Source organism: Mustela putorius, unplaced genomic scaffold (assembly GCF_011764305.1).
Source record: "Mustela putorius furo isolate JIRA1106 unplaced genomic scaffold, ASM1176430v1.1 tig00000228_pilon_pilon_pilon, whole genome shotgun sequence".
NCBI classification, from domain to species: Eukaryota; Metazoa; Chordata; class Mammalia; order Carnivora; family Mustelidae; genus Mustela; species Mustela putorius.
Genome location: NW_025421322.1, coordinates 4,665,422 through 4,688,807, shown reverse-complemented (window position 1 = coordinate 4,688,807; position 23,386 = coordinate 4,665,422). Strand labels below are relative to the sequence as shown.

At 47.5% G+C, this 23,386-nt stretch overlaps 1 protein-coding gene across 5 annotated transcripts in view; it reads right to left on the bottom strand.

Annotated features, from left to right (window-relative positions):
- Positions 1 to 23,386, bottom strand: part of VPS13B (vacuolar protein sorting 13 homolog B) — a 762,523-nt gene that overhangs the window by 9,657 nt on the left and 729,480 nt on the right. For 4 of the 5 annotated variants that reach the window (XM_004768902.3, XM_004768901.3, XM_004768900.3 and 1 more), the window contains exons 55-58: positions 16,607 to 16,725; positions 11,470 to 12,278; positions 7,344 to 7,520; positions 5,130 to 5,300 (exon numbers count right to left, since the gene is read on the bottom strand). In XM_004768902.3, the coding sequence (XP_004768959.1) occupies positions 5,130 to 5,300; positions 7,344 to 7,520; positions 11,470 to 12,278; positions 16,607 to 16,725 (1,276 nt within the window). Of the gene's footprint in view, positions 1 to 5,129; positions 5,301 to 7,343; positions 7,521 to 11,469; positions 12,279 to 16,606; positions 16,726 to 18,372; positions 18,478 to 23,386 lie in introns of those variants that run through there. The other variant, XM_045077980.1, reaches the window with a different exon arrangement.

The window sequence follows — 23,386 nt, the reverse complement described above, 5'->3', positions numbered from 1 at the left end:
GCTCCTTCCTCCTTGCTCCCCTTGCCCTGAGGGGCCTGTGAGGATATCTACTAAAGGCCCCACCAGTCCTGAGTTTCTTTTTTTCCTTCAGTGATGGAGCAGGAGGTTCTCTAGCTCAGTAAGAGGTAAAAATTTCATTACAGTTCTTGATGGAATTTTGTTTTCAACTCAAACTTGCTAGGATTAATGGAAAATGCACAGTCCCCCTGGTAGAAATTTTAGTACATGTCAAATCCCATTATGCCAAATGCCACTAATTCAAAGTCTCTTGGGTAAATGGAGATTTCCAGGTCTCTGTTAATGACCTGCTAATTTCAAGTAATATTCCCCTGAACAAAATCCAGTAAAACAAAGGCTGGTTCCTTCAGGTCAGTTGTAAAGGGAATGTTCTTCGTAGATTCCATTCCTCTGAATTTGGATAGAGCCATTTAAATTTATGTATTGACAGATTAAGAATGACCTGAGGCGACAGGTCTGTTTCTCAGCCTAGACCCAGGGCTTCCCAAACCTTCTAAAGAATTGACTGGGGAGGCAGAGGGAGCTGCTTGCCCTTGGCCCCAGCCGCCCTGGCTGTGGAGGGCTGAGGGGTTCACTGCATCAGGGCCCTCAACACACTCCATCCTGGCACCTGGGCTGGGGAGCGTTAATAATGGGGGTGGTGGCCGCCTTTGGTGCCCAGCGCACGCAAGAACTGTGGGGTCTTCTCTTCGAATTTTCTCACAGCAGACAGTTCCAAGTAAACAGCATCAAATCAGAGAACACAGCTTTTGTGGTGTCATTATCTGATTTCTTTGAAAGGTCTCTATGCTTAAATTCGTAGGTCAACTGAGGTAAATAATTACAAATTCGCCAATGGATTAAGTCACTCAAGAAAGGCCTTTTCTCAAGTGCAGATTTCCATTAAGACTATTAAGATCCTGCCGGGGGCCAGGTGCTTACTTCACTGAGAACCTCCCACTTCCTTTAACGTGCCAGGCCCACCCTGGACCAGGAACATGGAGCCTTGATAACGGTGAGTCCCCACACCGAGCTCTGAGGCCTATCTAAGTGCAAACAGATATCACAGTGAAACTGCCCTTTGATCTTCTACTTTCTCCAGCCACTGGCCACACCGAAGGCTCAGTTACTGGGGCTTTGACAGATGGACTATTTGGGCAGCCCAGGGAGTGGAAAATCTGAGCCTCATGACAAGGTGTTAGATGCTGAGAGGTAGAGAAGGAGCTGTCAGACCGCATGCCCTCACCCAGCACCAGACCCTGGCGGGGGAAAGTCTGTCACACACACCAACACCTCGCTGGTCACCAGGTGCGAGCTGGAGACCAGAGTGGCCGTGAGAGACAAGCAGCCGTTCCGTTGTGTCTGCGCCGTGCCTGAAGAGAGGCAGCTTCTTGGAGGGTTTCAGAAGGCTCGCTTATTAAGTCTAATCCAGCTAAATCCCACGACTGGTAAATTATTTACTGTCATCTACTCGAGCTCTGCTCCAAGGCTCTAAGTGGTGGAAACTGATCTCCAAACTTGTCTGTTGGCATCCGGCCCACGGGGTGGGCGGCCACATGGAGACGGCTGTGATGTGATGAAGGCAGGAGAGGAAGGAAGCGCGCCTCGGAGGGCGGGGAGTTTCCGTGGACTCCGGTGTGCCGGGTGAGGCAGAAACTGGGGGGCGTCTCCTTCGCTCCCCTCTAGCTGAAGGAGAAGGCCTTTCTTTGTTAGCGAGGGAACTGGAATGGCCCTCCCTTACCTCTTTCAGGACTCGCTCCCCAGCCTCCGGCAGAAAATACTGGCTTACTGACCTAGAAAGCTCCTCTGTGGCTTCTTCGGTGCTGCCCTCACTGCACGCTGTAATTTTATTTTGGGGCATTTATTTATTTATTTTTAAAATCACAACAGCAGAGGCCTAGGCCTAGGCCGGGGCACTACAGCTCACCACTTCAGAGACAAACGAGGCCTACACGCAGCGGAGAGTAAGTATTCTAGCCTGTGGCTAGTCTTTTAGGGCCAGAACAGATTAATTGACGGAGAAGGAAACACTTCTGTTATTCCTAAAATTCCCCACAAACTGTTGCCACTCCGCTAATGGCTGATTGTGGCAGCAGAACGGCTCAAAAAGGCTGCATCTCAGTGCCTGGCTCACTTGCTCGCTCTCTCACTCCAGGAAGAACATCCTGATGCACCTGGTAGAGGCCCATTTTGTGGGGGTTCCGCACGGCACACCGAGAGTGGCTGTGGAGACTGAGGGTGTGGGTACCGGAAGTCTAGCGATGCTGCATACATCAGGCAGCAGCCCAGGAGGGCGATCAGAGAGGCGAGGGCTGACATCTGAGAGAGAAGTCACGTCTGAGAGGGAACATGGAGTATGACAGTGACACAGAGCTCACATCCTCGCTCGGCACAGGCTCCAGGGTGCAACAGAAAGGGGGGTGTCTGGGGGAACAGTTCTGATAAATGTGGGAAAGCCTTCATACCAATTCTTCAGGCTAAACAGAATTTTCCCCAAAGCCACTGCCTCCTCAAGACTGTGGGGGAGGCTCATCACAGAGCCTCGGCGGCATCTCTGGGCCAGCTGATGCCGCCTCGCTGACTCGGGGCCATGCGGCTGGGCATGGCAGCTGAAGGCTCCCTTTGATTTCTCAAGCACCTCCTAACACTCCACAGTGTCCTCACGAGAGCAAAACGGAGGCAAGAAGGCCCACGAATCCCATAAACATTTGGGGGAAATGTGTTTTTCCTACCCTGGAACCTTCAATTGTTCTGTCTCCCCACATCCTGATTGTTTCCAGGCTCGGAGCCCTCCAGGCTGGGGGACAGGAGGAAAAGCCCAGGCTCTTGTCCCGGTGGAGGTCTGGCCTGGGCAAGTCACTCCCCATCACATCCATGCCTGGGTTTGTAGATCAAATGAGACGACACCCGTGAAAATGCTTTGTCAATGCTGAAGTGTTCTTGAGACACATTTTTACTAGCTGTGTTGTTAGTATTTCTCATAGAGGAGGAAACTGAGGAAGTACTATTTTGATTCCACTGAGCATGGTTTTCAAACAATATGATAACAGCTCTAACGTCAGCCAGGCACCTAATTGCATTTAGCAGTTTTAAATACCATATCTGGGGATAAATTAAATGGTGATAAATCTATGCTTTTCCAGGTGAGGGGACTTGATCGGTGCTACTCCTTCTCTTGTCTTCCTGCCCCACATCAGGTAGTTCTGGCCAGGATGTTTTGAAATAAGCCAGGGATTAAGTGGGACACAGAGTATTCTGAGAGGGAAGGAAGTGGGTTCGAGCCAGCTCTGAGATGCCCACTGAGAACTAACCCATCTGAGGGGCATAGAAATGGGCACGTGGCTCAGGGCGAGCTGCTGGAGGTGGTGCTGCGCGGGGGCCCAGGATCAGGCCACGGGGGGCAGGGAGAGGCACTGCACACCTGGGAGGGATTTAGGTCGTCCACAGAACCCCTGAGTTTTTGGAAATGACCAGAGAGGCAGAAAAACCGCAAGCACACTGAGGTTTTAAGGACGAAATAAGTCCCTTGCACGGATGATGTTGTATAAGGAGTGACTACCACAGAGATCCAAGTTTTAGGACTTTCTAGCCTGGTTAACAGTGGCGCCATATTAAAAAGTATGACAACACGATGGGAGGATCATGGCTCCTCCTGTAATGGGTTTCTACCATCAGGGACAATTTACAACAGTGGCAACTGGGTGGCAGGTGAGGGCATCTCTGTTTGGAAGAGAACACACTGGTTGGAATGGATATAACCACAGGCCGGCCAGCTCAGGTCTACTTGAGCCTGTCAACTCCAAGAAGAGCTCGCATGGAGGGAAGGAAGCTCTTCTGCCCAGAGAAGAGGGCATGACGTGAGCAGTGCTGTTTACCAAACACAGACCCTATGCCGGGCCCATGACAGACCAGTATTATTACCTCTAATGTTACCACCAGCCCCAATTTACAAAGGAGAAAGCCAGGTTCAGAGAAGGTAAGAACGTGCCTGAGGTCACAAAGAAAGGACCTGGACACCCTAGCCTGGGGTCTGTTGTCTTTTCCAGAATGTGGTCTACCCCCATGCCTTCCCCTGGCCTTCCAGACCATTCCTCTACCCTGTAGTTCCATCCCAGGTCATAAGCTCCCAGTTTCCACGCATCGCCACAGAATGTTATGACTTAAACAATTTCTAGTAACTTAACCTGAGCTTATAACATCTTATTACTTCCTTCCAGAGCCTCAGTTGGCTGTGCTGTGGGTTGAGGGCTGCGGCTAGCAGCGCAAGCTGGAGAGAGCGCAAATCCTTTCAAGCTCATCTTCTCTGACCTCTGCTCTCTCTGCTCTGCGGTACTTTGATCTGCAGGAGATGCACACTCCTTCCCATGCGAGCAGGCAGGCTGCCAAGCAATACAGTTTTAAATTCCTCGGCAAACAAATAAACAAAAGATACCCTTGAAAATCCTGCTCTGCAAAATCTCAGCTCTGAAGCTTCCTTTTTATAGAGTTTTCCAAAGCAGCTTATTTTTTGAACATTTGTAGTATTTGGAAATACCCGCAGCCATCTTCACTTCGAACTATACCATCTGGCCGCTTGACAACTGTAATTACTCTGCGTCCGGACGAGCCGGCACTCTCAAAAGAAAATAAAAGGCGAAAGCGGGCTCCTTGCTGAAGTTTACGGGACATTTGCACGTTGCTTGAGAGCTTCTCAAACAAAGGTGAGAGCGTCTGAAGGATGTGGTCGGGGCAGAGGATGGGGGTGCTTAGAAGGCCGGCGGCCCATTACTCACTTTCACAAGCCACAGGCCCTGGGCTGCTGTCCCTGTGCTGACACCCCACACCCCCCGCCCCCTGCCCCGCGCCACCCAATGCTCAGGGCGCCTCCTCTGGCATGAGGCTCTCCGGAGACCCGCCCTGAGGACAGGGATGGGTTTCCTACCAGAAGCAAGGGAGGGCAGAGCGTGGGCGTTTGTGCAGGTGGGCCTTCCTCTCAGAGCTGCGCAAGGGCTCTGGGATGGAGGCCCAGTGCCAGGGCGCCTCAACTGCCGCCCCCTGCCTCCAGCTACCACGAGCCTCAGCCTTGTCTGCAGAAAGGATGTAGGTTTCACAACCACCCTCCTCGTCCAGCGTGGGTTCCGGTAGCCCCTTACCAAGCAGGCTGATGCCCAGCCGGGACAGGCCCTGCCGGAGCCCCTCGCCCAGGCTCTCGGGGAGCTGCCGCCGCCACTCCTCCTGCCGGTTGTAGTGCTCCTCGTCTAGCGAGAGGCGGTCCATGTTCCGTGCCAGGCTTGTGGCCAGGTTGGTGATGGAGGTGAGGGTACCTGAGGGCACAAGGGAACACAGGTTGGCCTGGTCACCAATCTGGTGGACCCCCCGGGAGTGGTTCCCCAAAGGGCTAGGGGGGAGCAGTGGAAGCGCATCTGTCCCTTCCTGACATGCCCAGGTGGTGAGTGACGGCAGCTTCCTCTGGGCAGCTTGAAGCAAAAGCCTTAAGGAAATGAGGTGAAGGGTGCCTGCTGGCTCAGAGCGTGCGGCTCGTGGTCTTGGGGTTGTGAGTTTGAGTATAGAGCTTGCTTAAAAATAAAATCTTTAAAAAAAAATGAGGTGAAGATTAACACTTGTTTATAAGGGTGATGGCATACCTCAAAAGGGGTAGGATAAAAATCTCTGTTGCCAGAAAAATGCCCTGAGTTTCAGATGAAACTGCCATCATTATGGTAGGATTGTCCATGCTTGGCTAACACAGTTTTGAAGTCCTCCTTGAGGCCCAGTGTTGAAGCTTAAACTTTGCTCTGATTTTAAAGGTTAAGGTTATGCTGCTGAATCTGAGACAGACTGTAAAGAAACGTTTCTACTTAGGAATAAAACGTATTTCCTTCTTAGTGCAAAGGATGACATTAAATTTTATCATTTGACATTCTGAGAAACCAGTGATTGGGCCACAGACAAGATGTACAGTTTTGATTCTCAGGATTTTAGCTGGAAAAAGTGAGGACACTAAAGGAAATAAATCACGTGAAAGCCATGATTTTGTCTCGTTTTCCCAAGAACAGCTATCTCAGCAACCTGCTTAAAACAGTCCCCAACCCCTCTAAAAGAGTCTGCGGAGATCTCAGTGAGGCAAGACTGAAAGACATCAATGGACAGATCCTGAAGCTGACAAATGAGTGCCTTCATTAGTGGTCACCAAGCTGTAGGAAGACCCAGAGGATGTCACTTTTGCAGCTGCATCTTTACCAGCAATCTAAAAAGTCTGTGTACACACAAATACCAAAAAAAAAGGAAAAAAAAGGAAATGGATTTTTGCTAAGAGAAGAAGGAGAGAACAAGTGTAAATTACCACGGGGTTCAATTTAGCAGGTGTTGGGTGTCTTATTTGAAAATAAAAACATCGGAACCACAAAGATTCAAGTGTCAGGAGTGAGAAATCCACCAGTGACTCATCTGCGAGTTCCTTCGGCTCTCAGCTCGCAGGCCTCCCGGACGGCTGGGGCCTGGGGGAGTAGGCCTGTCCTTGTCCACACAACTCGGTTGACGCTCATGCGTCCCCCTTGCCAGTGCCCCCCTCCAAGGAGGATGGGTGCTCATATTTCAAGCTCTTCTTCTTTGGAGCTTTCCAGAGACTTCTATAACCTGCCCACTCATCACAGAGTTGCAGCACTGTTGACATTAAAAAGCCTTTTATGGGGAAGAAGCCCTTTGCCCTGTTTTCCCTGCCTCCTGCTGAGAAGAAAAGGGGACTCAGATGGCCCTTGTTAGTTCCCGAGTCACTGCCAGCCTGACCAAAATATTGCCAGGCACACACGGATAAAACAAAAACATGCCCCTTCATGTGGGCAGCACTTTGGCTTCTGTGCCTCACGGACCATCTGGGCCACAAGATGGCACTGTTGATGTGGCTTGCTGGCGGAGAGCTGCCTGTTAACCTCCAAAGCTGTTTCCATGTCAAAATGTATCCATATTCTTCCAAAAGTTATGACAACTGTATCTACATGAAAAAAAAATGATGAGGCAACACAGTGTAGGGTTTCTGATGTTTAGCAGAAGTCCTGAACACCTTTAATATTTCTGTATTTATCACATGGAATAACAGTTGAGCCAATCCTTGTTTTCCCAGTGGGAGGTTTAAAATTCTGAAGTTTCTGAAACATTTTCACACACTGCAGGCAAATAGCAATCTGTTTTAAACATAAGACATTCTGTGTGAGCTCTGTGAAAAATCCAACAGTTCACTGCACCCTAACAGGCCCAACAAAGGTAGAGGCACCCTTCACACACCGAAAACGTCAACGTGTTCTTTAAAACTTAAAAAATAAGGGAAGGAATGAAAATGAGGCATTATGAAAAGGAACTGAAACAGCTACCTTTGGAAATGTGCTTTACGAAGGATGTTGTCCCTCTGGAAACGCCACTCACAAAGGCTCCCGGGCCTCTGGTCAGCCCCTCGTACGGAAGCCTAAAGAAGTCGGCAATTCCATTCCCGATGCTTCGCACCAAACTTGCGGGGCTGCCGAGGATTTCCAGAGATCCAACCACCCAGCCTGTGAGAGACCAAAGGGAAGGGGTTACCGAAACCTTAAATACAGCACTTTGAACATTTGGGAAAAGTGACCCATTTTCCCTGCAATTCATTTTTCACACTGGAATTGAGAATGTAATAAGCTCCTTTGGAGCAAAATATGGGAAATAACTCATTCACTGTGAATTCATAAATGGCAAGCTTTCATACTTTATAAATCAAAGTGATCCTTTTGGCAGCCTAGCAAATAGCTTTACTCTGACTTCCTTGCCCGAGCCTCCCGTTCCTGCTAAAAGGGACCTGTGTGCAAGGGGACACACACGCCCCCCCCACCCCCCCACCCCCGCCAGAAGGAAAGGGGGTCTCTTAGGGCGCAGGTGTTTGCAGGCTGGGAAGTTATCTTTAAAACCACCTCAGGGCAGCGGAGGCACCGGGAGGAGGAGGAGGTCTGGTCTGGTCAGGGGAGGAGGCAGATGCTAAATGGGGTGTTGGAAAGGAGATGCAAAGTTCTGACAAGGATGGAGGAGTTATTTTTAATCATCCCCAATCCTACCAAGCTGAGTGCTTCCCTTTGGAGCTGAGCTGGAGCCAGACAAACATGTCCCCTTCAGCCCCAGCTTCAGTTGTGTAAACACCGGTGACATGGACATACTGATTAGGTTAGCGAGAGGGGAGTGTTCCCTTCCAGGGTCCCCGGAGGGGAGCTTTGGATCTGGTTTCCTATTCGAGCAGGGGGCCTGCCAGGGGCTGGCCTGCTCAGTGGCCTGATTGTGGTGTCTGCTGCCTCGTGGGAATGGGGCTGTGGTGTGAACTCCAGCAGCGGCTTCCCTTCACCTTCCTCCCTGGGGAGGGGGGCTCAGCATGCTCACGGCAGGGGGCGGGGGGGGGGGGCTGGAGGTGCAGGCAAGGCCAAGGGCTAAGTGCAGGATTCTAGATAGGGAACTTCCTCGGGGAACCACGGGTGCCCCAGCCTGGGGCTGAGAGCGCTCTCTCATCAGGGAGGCCGTGGGACCGGGACTCGTGTGGGAGCCAATCCTGCCTCAGCAGCAGGTTCTTGCAGGACAAGCCTGGGACAGACCCTCAGTCAAGTCACTGGTCCCAGAGGCTCAGGAAGGTATGGCTGCAAGAAGCAAGGCAGAGCCCTGGTGGTTTCTAGGCCCAGCCCCTAGACAGAGAGGGACAGTCTTAAATTTGGAGCCTACTTCTCTTCTCTGGGACAGTAGGAGGATGACATGAGGGAATCACTTCCAGAGACGTGGACTATAAAGGGCCAGCCTATGGGTATCAGACATTCAGCTTATTTAATGTGCCCAGCAACTATGCACCTGAAGTACTATTACCTCCCTTTACATAAATTCAGAGGAGCTAATGACTGAACCTCTCCCTGGGGGCAGTGATATAGCAGGTGGAGGGGAGAGGCGAATCTGACACAGTGTTAACCTGTCTCCACTTCCACTTTCTCCAGGCAGGATGAGGAGGCAAGTGTGGCTCAACTCTTCGCAATTTCCTGCTGCTGAGACACGGGGGCTGGGTCTCCAACCCAGGTTTCCCTGATTGCACAGCCCACCCACCCTCCGTGAGCCCAGGCTGCAGTGAGGAAGGCAGGGTATCAGGGAGGCTTGTGGAATATGGTTCCTTGCAGAGCTCTCTCTGTAGGTAAAGAAACAGCAAGCTCCCTTTGGTCTGGGATAGTTATGAGGTTCCACCTGCAGGCAGCAAATTGGTCTAGAAACATCTTAATTCTCTTTCTCTCCATAGATTTCACACTCACAGATAAGGAAAGGGGAGTATGTAGGCTGTTGCCAAGCAAAGACCATCTACACAGACCAGTGTAGCAGGCCCAGCATGAAGAGACACCACCCAGGCTCACTGCTCACCGCCGCCCTCCACCAAGCTACTAGAAGGCGGGATGTGGGGTGTGGTACTCCTGGGTCAGGAACACAGCCTGACAGGAGGGCTACGTGTGGACCCAACGTACTTCTCAGAGGCATTTGAACTAGCCAGAAAAGGACAGTAAGTATCCGAGGGCACTCCTTCTCTATTTTCCTCCAAAAGCCAATTATCTCTTGCTTATTCATTTGAAAACTTTGTTGAAAAAGAGTATCTGTCTGACTTCCCATCAGTTTGAGACTTGGGTGTAGAGGAGCCCCAGGAAATTAGAAAGCTACTGCTTTCCACATGCTTTCCTTCAAATAGGGCTACTCCTATCTACTTCTAATTTATTTTTAAAAACTTTTCAAGGTGAATCCACAAACTTTCCTAGAAATGAGGTCAGGATATTTTGACCATCCCAAGCAGGAACCTTCTAGGCAAGTTCAATGGGTGAGTCCTGCCCCACATGCAATGCAGCTGCAACTTGCTCATCCCCAGGTCAACCCTTCCTCCTTCCTCTGCAAGAATGCTAGTACATTCTCTTGAATGCCCTTCTGCTGGGGCACTGGTAAACTTCTACCATCTTCTCACTTTGCCTGCAGGTTTTTAATGACAGAATTCCCAACGGGCTCTAAAAACTTGGCTCTCTGTATTAGAATTTCTTGTCCCAGTGTATAATGAGGTTGGGACAACAGCTTAGAGGATTTTAGGTGGATTACAAAAAATCCAAACAGAATGTTCTTGTGAAAGCTCATTAAGAACAAAAAACAAAACAAAGAGAGAGCGTTTGTAGCTCACAGGCTGCAGGGACATGGCTCCTTGGTGCCACAGTTGGGAGTTTCTCTGCCAGTTCATTACCTACATGGGTGCCCCCCACACCTCAGCGTTACCTGGTGGCCTGATGGGAGCCTTAGTCCTCTGCAGGCCCCAGATCAGAGCCCAGTAATTTACATGCCTGCTACTCATGTTAAAAGCAAAAACTGCCTGAAAGGTTAAGTTTCTGGAATTGTTTATAAATATACCCATCTATTAAATGTGAAATGTTAACTGCTTATTTTTAAATGATTTCTTAGCAAGAGAGAAATATTTTTTTCATTGTTGTGCAAGCTATCAAAACAATAGTCCCAGCAGGGCCCTCCCCTGATCTTGTCATTTTCAGTTAAGAACTTCTGGGTAACCTTATTAACTCTGTGAATTTCATTACAGAGAAAATGTAATCTCCCCAGTCTGGCAACAACACGGGTCATTTACTGCTACAATGTTAGCTTATATGGGAATGCTTTCACCAAGTACAATGTGATAAATGTTCTTTCCTTTGTTATTCTCTGAAAGGAAGGCTGTCATGTTCATTGCTAGGAAGAACCCACAAGACCAACTCTGGTTGGGGTTTGTTGCTTGAATTCCTGGGAACATAAGGGGCTGGAGAATCACACTGAAACCGTGTTGGAGTGAATTTAGGCGAGGAACCCGTGTTTCGATGATTTCTGTTGCATAGAATGTCCTCAGACCACTCCATCCCCTGCACTCTACCAGCATATAGTACTTGCCAACCGACCTTTTGTATACATATTCAACCCCCTCACCCCACCCTGACTTTTCCATCTCAGGTCTGTGGAGAAGCTGAGACACCAACCACTTTCTTTTTGCGATCTGTCTACACAGGCCAGATGCGTAGAAGGCTCTTTGTGGGTCTTAATCCTCTGAATTGCTCACCTATGGCTATTCATGGGCTCTAATGAGGAGGCTAACAACCTTACAGTGGGTTTCTTCCAGGCCCAGGGGCTGAGGCCTGGGCTAGTTTTCCGGACCACACCAGTGAGCTCACCCTGAGCCTTGTACTGCAGGGGCTGCGCAAAGGTGCCTGCTACAAGGAATTAAAGTTCTAAGTGATGTAACAGCTAATATCGACGCTCCTGGTAGCTTGAGTGTTTCTTAAGTGCGGGGCAGAGTGTGGATGTCCATCCAGCGCTGACCAATGGCCAAGCCCGCACTCTTCCCTCCTGCCATGTTGCTCCCCGGGGTCTGAAGGTCGGTAAGCACCCTCCCTCCCCCCGCAAGCAGTTCCTTCTCACCGGGGCTCTGGCTCACCGCGGCCTCACCTGCTCGGAACAGTGCGCCCGCAGCGTAGTGCATGGCCAGGGCGTGGACCAGCTGGCGGGCCGTGGTGAAGACGGGGCCGCGCTCGAACACGGAGAAGGCCAGCGGCGTGTGGTCAGACGCTATGTAGAGCTTGAGGGACGCGTGGATGCTGACGAGGAGACTCACGGGCTGGATCAGCAGCCTCCGCAGCTTGACGGGGTGCGCCAGGGCCCGGGCATGCTGGCCCACCTGCGCGGGCAGCCCCTGCCCCCCGGCCCCCGGGGCTGCGGGGGGCGCCGCCAGGCAGCCCTCGGGAAGGTAGGTCTCGAAGAGCGTTTTGATGTAGTAAACGAACGTGTCCTCCACGTATAAGCGGGCGGGTTTCAGTTCAAAACGGAATTCGTTGATGTCCTCAAAGAAGCAGCTCTTGCCCTCGGCGAGGGTGAGGCTGAGTCTGATAAAACAGTTCTTCTTGTACTCCTCCAGGTCTCTGCTGGGCACGAGGAGGCTCTGCATCCGGGAGCACAGCAGCGGCTCCGTCTTCTCCCCCTGGCAGACCAACACGGCAAAGTGGAAATTGGACTTGTTGTACAGCTGGTTGTCCAGCTGCAGGTCCCCGCAGCAGACCTCCACACAGTGAAGCTGGACCGGCGCGGCGGCTGCCTCTTCCCCGGGCAGGGCGCCGGCCAGGGGGGCCACGTGCAGGAAAACACTGTCCAGCGTGAGTCTCAGGAGCTCAGACGACACTCTGTGGTGAGTCAGGTCATCAAACACCACCAGGCTCAGTTGAGTGATGAACATTTTCAGTGTCACAATCGTCTCCAGAGTTCTGGAGGAGAAAGGGAAAAGAACATCAGTCTTCCCCCTGTTCTTCTTTTTCTGCCTTTCCTTTCCTTCTCTCCTTCCTTCCCTCCCTCCTGCCTTTTTCCTTCCTTCCTCCTGCCCCACCTTCCAATAGTGCCTTCTTACCTACCTCCTGACATCTCATCAGATTCTCTTAAGACGCAAGTAAGAACTCAACTTTCAGTTCATGGTGTCTGGACAGAACCCGTCACACTCCCAACAGCTCTGGGAAATGTTCCCTATGGGACTATTACAAGTTCTTGTCATGTTCTCTATGTGCTTCCCTTATCAACACCAGATTTTTCCTCCATACGTCTTCTGGTGTTTGTGCCCTAATTCTCTATCACGATCATCTCAAGGCACAAAGGTAAAATCAAATAACAAAATTCCTCACGGTGAAGTAAAGCAAACAGAAGAAAACTTACATTCACTACCAGGACTCCCGCCTATCTAGCCATGAATCGGCTGTGGGTTCTGCTCCTCCACCATTTCTAGAGCTGACCTGCTATGCTCCTGCCTCAGGCCAAGCCCTTCATGGTGCATTGAACCTTCCTGCTCTCCCCTGCTCTGGGGCATCACTCCAGCCTCCCTCTCGTCCAGCCTCATTTTCTTCTTCATTACTAACTATCTGCAGCTGGATTTCTTACAGGCCCTGGGGCTGAGGCCTGGGGCTACTAGCTACTGGCTACTGCTCAGTTTTCTGCTTCCCTCTCCCATAAAAACTTCTATACACACTGTCTGCTGGCTGCCTTCCATTCCCTCTTCACCTTGCTCCAAGCGGGCTTCTGCCCCCACAGTCCACCAAGTGACTTCCTTGTCACTTGGCCTTTCACTTGGCAGCCTTTTGGGTCTGTGGCTCACTAGACCCACAATGGCATTTCACCTTATCGATAACTCCTCCTGTCTGGAAACATTCCCTCCATTTGTCTTCTCTTAGCTCTTCTACTTGTGGTCCCCCATCAGCTGCTGTGTGGTGTCTTCTTCTCCCTGATGCCTGCAGATGAAGGTGCCCAAGGCTCAGCTCTTGCCCTCCCCTTGAAGATCTCACCCTGTCTCATGGCCTGATATGTCATCTCCATGCTAAGGGCTCCCACTCACATGGGCAGCTCAGAACTACCCGACTGCCAGCCTATGATATCTAACTGCTTCTTTATATAGGCACTCATCTCATCTCGTCATGTGGCATCAAACTCCAGCTCTTACCCCATCCCCAGCCTACATACGGTCTTTCCTATCTCAGTGAATGGCAACCACATACATCACTTGTTAGCACACACATGCCGGAGTCCTTCTTGATACTTCTCGTTTCAGTCCTTACCTAGTGCATCAGGGAAATCCCACTGGTTTTTTCTTAGAAAGCACATCCAGAATCTGACCATTTCTTCCCACTTCCACTGATCCCACCACAGTCTAAGCCACTGGCATCTCTAGTGTGAACAACTGTACCAATCTCTTAACAAGTCTCTGCTTCCACCCTTGCTTCTCTATGGTCTATGTCAATGAGCCAGCCAACAATTTTCTAAAAATTTAGGTCAGATCATGTCATTTCTTCACTCAAGTGAAGTGATTTCCCCATGTCAAGAATCAAAACTAAGCCCGACACAAGTCCTGCTCTTCTAGCCTTTTCTCTCTGACCTCAGACGCTATGGTTTTCGCCCACTTTGGCCCACATTGGGCTCTTCCCTGCTCCTCCAACATGTCAGGCATGCTACTTCGGACCTTTGAACCGGCTGCGCCCTCTGTCAGGAAAGCTTTCCCACCAGATAGCCATATTATTAACCCCCTGGCACAAGCTTTTGTGTCTCTGCTCAAATGTCAGCTTCGTGGGGAGGCTTACCTACACTGGTTTTTTAAAAATTATTCTCTCTCTGTCCCTAGGCCCCAGCATTCCTGGTCTTTCTACCCAGTTGTTTTTATCCTTGCAGAAAGCCAACCTTCTGCAGTACCTTCAATTTTCCTTTTTTATTATGTTTATTCTTTGTCTTCCATTCTATATCTACAAGAACATGATCATTTTCTCAAGAGCTGGGATTTTGTTCTTTTTGGTCACCATTGTGTCCTCATCCCTAGAATAGCACCTACCATCCAGTAAGCACTTGAAAAATATTTGAATAAATGAATTAAGGGAATATTAGTAAATATCTGTCCCTTCCTTACTTCTACCACTATGTGTATAATTTGCTACTATGATTAATAATGCACTATTAATGCCCTAGGCAAATATTGCTGAAATTATTGTATAGGCTTGAAATTTTGTGTTACATAATCTTTTAAAAAAGATTTTATTTATTTATTTATTTGACAGAGAGAGAGAGAGAGAGATCACAATTAGGCAGAGAGGCAGGCAGAGAGAGAGGAGGAATCAGGCTCCCTACTGAGCAGAGAGCCTGATGTGGGGCTCTATCCCAGGACCCTGGGATCATGACCAGAGGCGAAGGCAGAAGCTTTAACCCACTGAGCCATCCAGGTGCCCCTGTGTTATGTAATTTTATATTATGTCTCCAATTTTGTTATGCTGTTGATTTTTTACAAACGTTGTAACTAGTAATTTCCTAACCATATACAAAAAGCAAGGAACTTTTTTTTTTTAAGATTTTATTTATTTATTTATTTGACAGAGAGAAATCACAAGTAGATGGAGAGGCAGGCAGAGGAACTTTTTAAGAAAAGGGCTTAAATAAATGTATGGAAGTTAGTATTATTAGTTTACATTTTAAATAAAATTTTAATAAATTTTATAAAATTTATTAAAAATTTATTAAAAATTTTATAAAATTTTAATAATAAACTGATGCTGAACTAAATTCTTCTTGTAGAAAATTAAAGTGCAGAAAATTATTAGATAATCGCTTATTACCCCTTTATCTATTAAAAATTTGGTTCCTCCTTTTGAGTTTTAGTTCCTGGAATGTTTTCTGTGCATGTATGTGTGAACATGTGTGAGAAGTATTTATGTCTGTGTGTGTGTGTGTGTCTGTTCATCTGTGTATGATATAGGACTGGTTGTATTTGTATATTCAATTTTATATTCTGTTTGCTTTATTTTAGATTTATCACCCATATTAATTTATTCCACTGTAAGCCTTTTTTTCTGTGGATATACCATTTATGTATCATCTGTTCCCCTACTGCTGGGCATTTGTGCTCTAAATATTTTGCCCCTCTAAGTGGCAATATGATAAATCTCTCTCATTCTGTCTTTGTCCACTTCTCTCACTACTGCTTTATCTCTTACATTCTCAGAATTCTTAAAAGTGGAGTTTCCAAGGGGCACCTGGATGGCTCGGTGGGTTAAAGCCTCTGCCTTTGGCTCAGGTCATGATCTCAGGGTCCTGGGATGGAGTCCTGAATTGGGCTCTCTGCTCATTGGGGAGTCTGCTTCTCTCTCTCTCAATCTGCTCCTCCCTGAGGTTCATGCGAGCACATGCACGCACTCTCTCTCAAATAAGTAAAATCTTAAAAAAGAAAAAAAAAAAGGAGTTTCTAAGCCAAAGCGTTTTTCTTTTATTTTCTCAAGTAGGGCCCATGCCTAGTTTGGAGCCCGCCCAGCAGGGAGCCAAGCGCAGCGCTTAAATTCATGACCCTGAGATCAAGGCCGAGCTGAGATCAAGAGTGGGACACCTGACTGAGCCACCCAGGCACCCACAAGCCAAAGGGATTATAAAGCTGATAACAGAGGTTGCTCAAGTGCTTTCCAGAAAATGCAGTAGTTTACACTTCCACTTGAATCATAGGTGATGACACATCATTGTTAACTTTGGTAATGTCTTACTTAAATTTGCATGTCTTTGATTCTTGTATTTCCCCTTCCTAGAACTTCCTCGTCATGCATGCGCCTCCACTTTTAGAAGGAGGGGCTAGTTTCATACTATTCTGACTGAATTATAGGAGTTCCTTTAAATTAAGCATATTAACTCTTTGGTTCATGAGTGTAAAACCTGATGGCAACCCTCTAAGAGAGGAATTTATTTTGTAGCTCTAATTGCTAAGTCAGATTACTAACTACTAGATTATCAACTGGATACAGAAGTATTAATTTGCATTTCATGCTAATGCTAATATATAATTCTAATGCATGTTTTAGTTGGTAAACCAGTTTATTCAACTTATCACTGGAAGGGGTACGAAAGATCATATCTTGCTACTTTTTATAGGTCGGATTTAATGCTAATAAGCATATCCTATGGATTACATTATAATTCACCAAAAGCTATAATGTATATATAGAGATGATAAAGAATGGGAAATAGCAGGTTTATGATATCACAATGGGAAAGCTTACCATACTGCCACTGGGATAATAATTAATCCTACCTGTTGGTAGTAGTTAGACCAGATCCCACTTTTCCTTCTGGGGCCACAGTGATGAAGACCGTGCCACACTGGAGGACAATGTCCACATATACGTAGCCAAAGCCAGTCAGGAACACAACCTACAAGAATAATATTCAAAATCTGATGAAAAAGAAGTAAGAACCACTACTGAAATGGTTGCCTTCCAACGTCTTAAGTTCTGATTCAATACCACAAACACTTGCTGGTTATATTTCTCTCTATGTATGTATATAGGCTATTCAGCTGACTTGTTAAAAAAAAAAAAAAGAGGGCGCCTGGGTGGCTCAGTGGGTTAAGCCGCTGCCTTCGGCTCAGGTCATGATCTCAGGGTCCTGGGATCGAGTCCCGCATCGGCCTCTCTGCTCAGCAGGGAGCCTGCTTCCTCCTCTCTCTCTCTACCTGCCTCTCTGCCTGCTTGTAATCTCTCTCTGTCAAATAAATAAATAAAATCTTAAAAAAAAAAAAAAAAAGAAAAGAAAAGAAAGAAAGATCAAATCCAGATTTTTCAATATCCAGCTGTAAGGTTCATAGCAAAAAACAATGATGGATGATGACAGAGCACGAGTGTCTTTATTCTCTCCTCCTTTGGAATTGGCAAATAGCTCTGTGTGGGCTGGAGTCCAGCCATGGGCCAGCCTGATGTGTGTTTATGGATCTCTGTGGAAAATAATCTCCTGAAACTCAGGACTTGAAATGCAAAATGAAAAAACTTTCAGACTCTCGAGTGTTGACTCGCTACCATGAGGATGCCCATCTATCCGGAGGACTCAGAAACGTACCAGAAAACCTATCAAGACATGCCATAATCTTCTCAAGGTCTCTCAGCCCCTCACATACTTGTAACAATGTCAGATAACTTCATTTGCTTGGAGTCAAAATTAATTTTTCTTCCATGGGAAGGTGGACTAAAGCCCCAGGAAAGTTCTATCTCAGAAGCCAGGTGCCAGGCCAGCAGAACAGATGTCCTCTCAGCATGAAATACCGAGGTTGCTTAAATGGATAAATATTTGAAAAACAGAACAGAACTATTTGAAAAACAACTCCAAGAACATCATGTTCATGGCCAGCCTTACCTGAGAGTAGAGGCAAGAACCTATGTTTGGGAACGCTGATTTTGTGATAATTTGCGGTATCAGTTCAGCCAAATCTGGGCCCTTTATTATTGCTAGGACAGTAAAGAAAAGGAAGGCTAAAAATTCCTGGGGGAAGGAACAGAGCTAGGTGCCTGCCTGCCAGGGAATGAAGGTACTCTAACTCTGACCGGCTGAGGAGGCCCTGGAAAGAGTGGACGCAGAACTGCAGAGAGAACCCCAGACGTCACTTCAATGGCACGGGGTTTCTTTGGTGCACGAGCGCTCCTCCTTCAGAAATCCTGACTGGGGGCGGCACCCCGGGGCGGGTCAGGCAGCTGGCCATCAGGTCTGCCTCTTGCCCATGTCCTGCGGCCCAGCAGTCCAAAGACGCTCCCGCTCAGCCAGCTCCTTGGTAGAGCCTTCTCTTGCGCTCCACGGCCACTGCTTCAGCTTAGGCCCTTGTCTGCGACTCAGCACCCCTGGGGCCCAGAAGACACCCCCCACCGCACCCCATGCGAGAGCCTATATATCTTTGCACCTGCTCCTTAAGGATATCTCTTTCCACGAAGGTCCCCTCTAGTTTTCCTATTCTTTTCCTCAGCTTGATACTCACTTCTATGTTCCTAAAGTACTTAAACCGCACTTGTTTGGTTACAATTCTGTATTGTTCATGGCACAGTCACCTGTTTACACACCTGACTCAATGATCAGACTGTCAGTTTCTTCATGGCAGGAGTGGGGTCCATTTGTGCTCCACGGACGTGTTTCCCACATGAACTGTTTTAAAAAATATGTTTTAAAAGATCCTGTATCCTGAATTTTCCTTGTCTGTTCTAAGGTAAACATTGAACCTGGGCCACCTGGGTGGCTTAGTCGGGTAAGCGTTTGCCTTCAGCTCAGGTCCATGATCCCAAAGTCCCTGATTCAGGCTCCCTGCTCAGAGGAGAGGCTGCATCTCTCTCTGTCTCTCACCCCACTCGTGCTCATGCTCTCTCAAAAATGTAAATGAAATCTTTAAAAAAAAATGAACTTGGACAAAATCTAGAATGCAGTCAACTTAATAAATGGCCAAGCTCATGAATCTAAAACAAGACAGGTATTATTTCAAAAACACTCATATTTATCATTTTGTATGATATATAAAGTAAGTCAACTGCTTTAAAAAAAAAATATATATAAATATATATATATATATTATTTGAATGAGAGCGAGAAAACCCATGGATGTGAGACAGAGAGAGGGGGGACAGAAGCAGACTCCCTGCTGAGCGTGGAGCCTGAAGTGGGCTCAGCCTGGGGCTCGAATCCACGACCCTGAGATCATGACCCAAGTGGAAATAAAGAGTGGGATACTCAACTGGCTGAGCTGCCGAGGTGCCCTTAGTCAACTGCTTTTCTACTAGGTTTATAGACGTGAGATTATTCATTTGGCACAAACCTTTCTTTCTTTCTTTCTTTTTAAGATTTTATTTATTTATTTGACAGACAGCAATCACAAGTAGGCAGAAAGGCAGGCAGAGAGAGAGGAAAGGAAGCGGCTCCTGGCTGAGCAGAGAGCCCAATGTGGGGCTTGATCCCAGGACGCTGGGATCATGACCCAGGTGGAAGGCAGAGGCTTTAATCCACTGAGCTACCCAGGTGCCCCAGCACAAACCTTTCTAAGGCCCTGTGCTCCCATCTGTATTTCCCTCTCTCAGTGACTATAACTTAAGTGCATATCCCAGGGTTTTAGGAGAGAACTATCAACCCTCAAAGGAGGGAAGGAGAGGCTCAAAAAGGGAAATATTTACTGCTCTGCTCAAACTCAAAGTCATCCTTAGGCATCATGAAATGAGGAAGGATACTGGTTCCTTCTAAGATAGGAAAGATAAATCAAGCTGATGGTTTTTGTTAACTGCCCAAGGGACTTTGAAGCAAGCAAATGGACTTAAACCTTTAAGGTACTTCTCATAAAAAATCTGGACTCTGGAGAAAAATTTTTCTGGGTGTTCCTTCCACTCGCTCACAATGCCAAGCATTTTGCACAGCGGCAGCTCTAGGGATTAGGGAGTTAGTTAGTTAGTTAGTTAGTTAACTGCCAGGGAAATTAGGCATCTGTACCTACCTCAGAAGTTTTAAAACAAATCCTTGTTTTGGTCTGATGGTAATTTAGTCATTCAACCAATTACTTGATACTTAAAGTGTTCTTACAAAGAGCAAGGCACTGTATTAGGGATAGGGAAGGTTTTTTTTTTTTTTTTGAAGATTTAGTTGTTTGAGAGAGAGTGAGCACATGAGGTGGGGGGTAGATGAAGAGGGAGGGAGAAGCAGATTCCCTGCCGAGTAGGGAGCCTGATGCCGTGCTTGATCTCACAACCCTGAGATCATCTTATGACCCTGAGATCATGACCCAGGGAGAAATCAAGAGTTGGATGCTTAACCGGTAGAGCCACCCAGGTGCCTCAGGGACCGAGAAGATCTAATCATACCCTCAAACTGCTCTCAGCTTAGCTGGTAACAAAGCCAAGTACACAAATGATGGGATAATAACTAATGATTTCAGGGCAAAGATGTATAAATGCTTCTCCCTCTTCATATATTAATCATTATGATCTCTGTATAAGCTCATGAGGACAATGGTTTTATGTCCATTTTCTTCAGCACCTGATATGCAGTCAAGACCTGAATGGATATCCTCTCAATGTAGCTGCTGGGGTAGAGACTTCTAGTGTCCATGCGTACCGAGCTCCGCCCAGCACAGAGCGGGACTCTACCCCTCAGCCCCTTGCAGTTAGGTGTGGCCACGTGACTAAGTTCTGGCCAATGAGCTAAAGACAGAATTGACAAACGTTACTTCTGAGCCAAAGCATAAAAGAGCTAGTCTTCTTCCCCTGCTGTGGAGGCTGAATACAGGTTCTATGCTCTAGATCAGTGGCAGGACAAATCCAATCCACGGCCTGTTAGTTGTAAATAAAGTTTTGTGGAGACATAGCTATGCTCCTTTATTTACATACTGTCTCTATGTAACAGCAGAGTGGAGAAATTGTGACAGAGACTGTATTGCATGCAAAACTGAAAATGCTTACTGAAGAAAAAGAAGAAACTTTTTGAAGAAAAGCTTGTTGCTTCCTGGTCTAGCTGGTTGTGGCAGACGGTTGCACAGTCAGGGAGCTGCACACCCAGCTTCCAGGCCTTTGCTTGGTTCCTTCTGCTGATCTACAGCTTGGCTGTGACTGCCGTCAGCTTACGGGATATCAGCAAATGAGAGGTGAGAAGCCTGATAAAGCTTAATCCCTGGGGTTTGCCCTCCTGCCAACCATGTGAAGAAGTCTGGTTTAGCCTCTCTAGAGAAGAAAAACCACATGGTGAGAGAGATGCCCAGACGGTCCAGCTGAACTCCTCCCTCTGCCAACTTCCAGCCGAACACAGCTGCATGAGTGATCCCAGGCTCATCCTGCACAAAAGTCACCCAAACAAACCTTCAGACTCCTGAGATGTTCTTCATTGTTAAGCCTCTAGGTTTGGGGGTGTCTTTTTACAGTGGGGCACACAGAAGGTGACGGAGACTCCATCAACCTGCATCCCTGAGTGACCATGGAAAGTGACCATGAGCCCTGGGCACACAGCATGAGCAAGCAGTAAATGCTAGGATTTGGAAAGGCTGCAGAGCCTCGTCCAGCTAACTAATGTAATATCGATACTAGAAGTAGGGTTCCTGCAAAAACCTAAAATAGGAGTCCTTGGGTTAATGGTCAGGCAGTAAGAATTGATACTGGAAGATATTAAAGTGGCAATTCATGTTATAAAGTAGCAAGACATTTAGTAAGACTGTTGTCTGATATTACCTGGGAGGCAGATTATAAACCTAATCCATTTGTGCCTCCAGAAGATGAGGTTCGGGAACAAAACATTAGTAGTGTGTGTTGGCTGCTGCTGGCTGTCTCTGGCAATGTATTCAAGAAGAGATGAGCTCAGATATCAGGAAAGAACTGGTCAGTTTTTCAAGTGACTCAGAAGAAAGTTCAGCTTAAAAGTATATGTTTGCCACAGAAACTCTCTTAAATCTGGAGAGAAGCGAAGAAGCAAGATAGCACAGAAATATGCCTTGAGAAGGACCATGGGTGTGGTTATCAGTACATGAATCCTTGAGAATCAAATAGTTCTTAAGAAATGACTACCGCCCAATCAACTCACAAGTCTAGACTGGAAGAGACTGTGATTGCTTGAAACGCAATACAAGCTTGAGATGGGCTCGAGGAAGAGCTCTTGAGGGTAGATCCAGGGACTAGAAGAAAAATGCTAAGAAAGCAGTTCCAAGAATAGAAACGGGGCTCAGAGACTAGATCCTGCTCCAGGGTAGAAACCCCACAATTACGTGCTCAGAAAATTTTCAGAATTGTCACGGATAAGGGGCTGCTGTTATGTCTCTCTTTCTTCTCCTTTCCATTCTGGAGGGGTTATAATGGTTATCCTGTCTTGTAAAATGAGGGGAGAGGGAGGAGGCCACAAGCTCCCAGCTCTCCAGATGAAGGGAGTCCTGCGCAGACTCAGAGCATTGCTCAGGAGTCCTGGATTTCCAGTGGGATGTGGTGACTGGATGGAGCTCCAGGGAGGCAATTTGTTTGTTTCACATGTAGAAAAGGGACGATGATATGACTGATGACCAAGGGGGTTTTCTGTTGTTGCTGCAGAGCTGTTACTGCCGAATGAGCTAGTCTGTCCTGATCAGTGCCATCCCTTAAGTGTTTGTTCTTTCTTCACTTCACATTGGAGTGGGGGGGAAGGGGGAGGAGGCTATCAGGCAACATCTGGTAGATTTGCTGCTCTGACCACTAAACCCTGGGAGGATACTCTGTATTTTGTCGTTTGTATCTGTTTGTGTCTGTTTACTCTGATCAAGTAAACTTTCTCTCACTGGTGTGCTTATAAGAACATCATTCCAGGCCTTTGTCCTGCCCGCCACTTACTACGTGGTCTTTTACCACGATTACAAGTAAGAAACACTTTAATAAACTTGTGCTTTCCTATGTATCCAGTTATCTTTATTAAAATGCTTATTAGATTTATGTCCAGCAAACAATATTTTTTAAAATGATATCAATTTAACTTTACTAAGTTAATAAGTTACAAGGGGACACAGGAAATGAAAGGATGAATTCCTGAAAGTCTCTCTTTCCAGGTCTCCCTCTTTTTCCCTGCAGGCTCTATGTGGCAATCCAGGGAAAATCTGGAGGGAGGCAGAGAACACCCCAGCACAGAAGCTGAGGTAGACCTCAATAATAGGTTCACCTGTTACTAAAATAACTTCTGGGCTCTCCTCCTCTAATATTTTACTCATTTCCTCTTCATCTGGGCTCCAACAGCCACAGGATACACTTTGCTGGGCCTCCTCCCTTTCCAATTCTCTTTCTTTTACCTGACTCCTGTGCTCCCACCTTAGATTTTTACTTTCTTTCTGTGATGGCTGATTTTGTGTCAACCTGACTGGCCAGAGGGTGCCCAGGTTATGCGTTATTTCTGGATGTGTCTGTGAGGATGTTTCTGGATGGGATTAGCATCTGAATCAGCAGACTCAGTAGATGGCCTTCCCCAATGTGGGGGGAAGTCTGTAGAGGGCCCTAATAGAGCAAAAGGTGCAGGAAGGAATAATCTGCCCCCTTTACCCCCTGCCTCACTGGTGAGCTAGGATATCTCATTTCATCTTCTC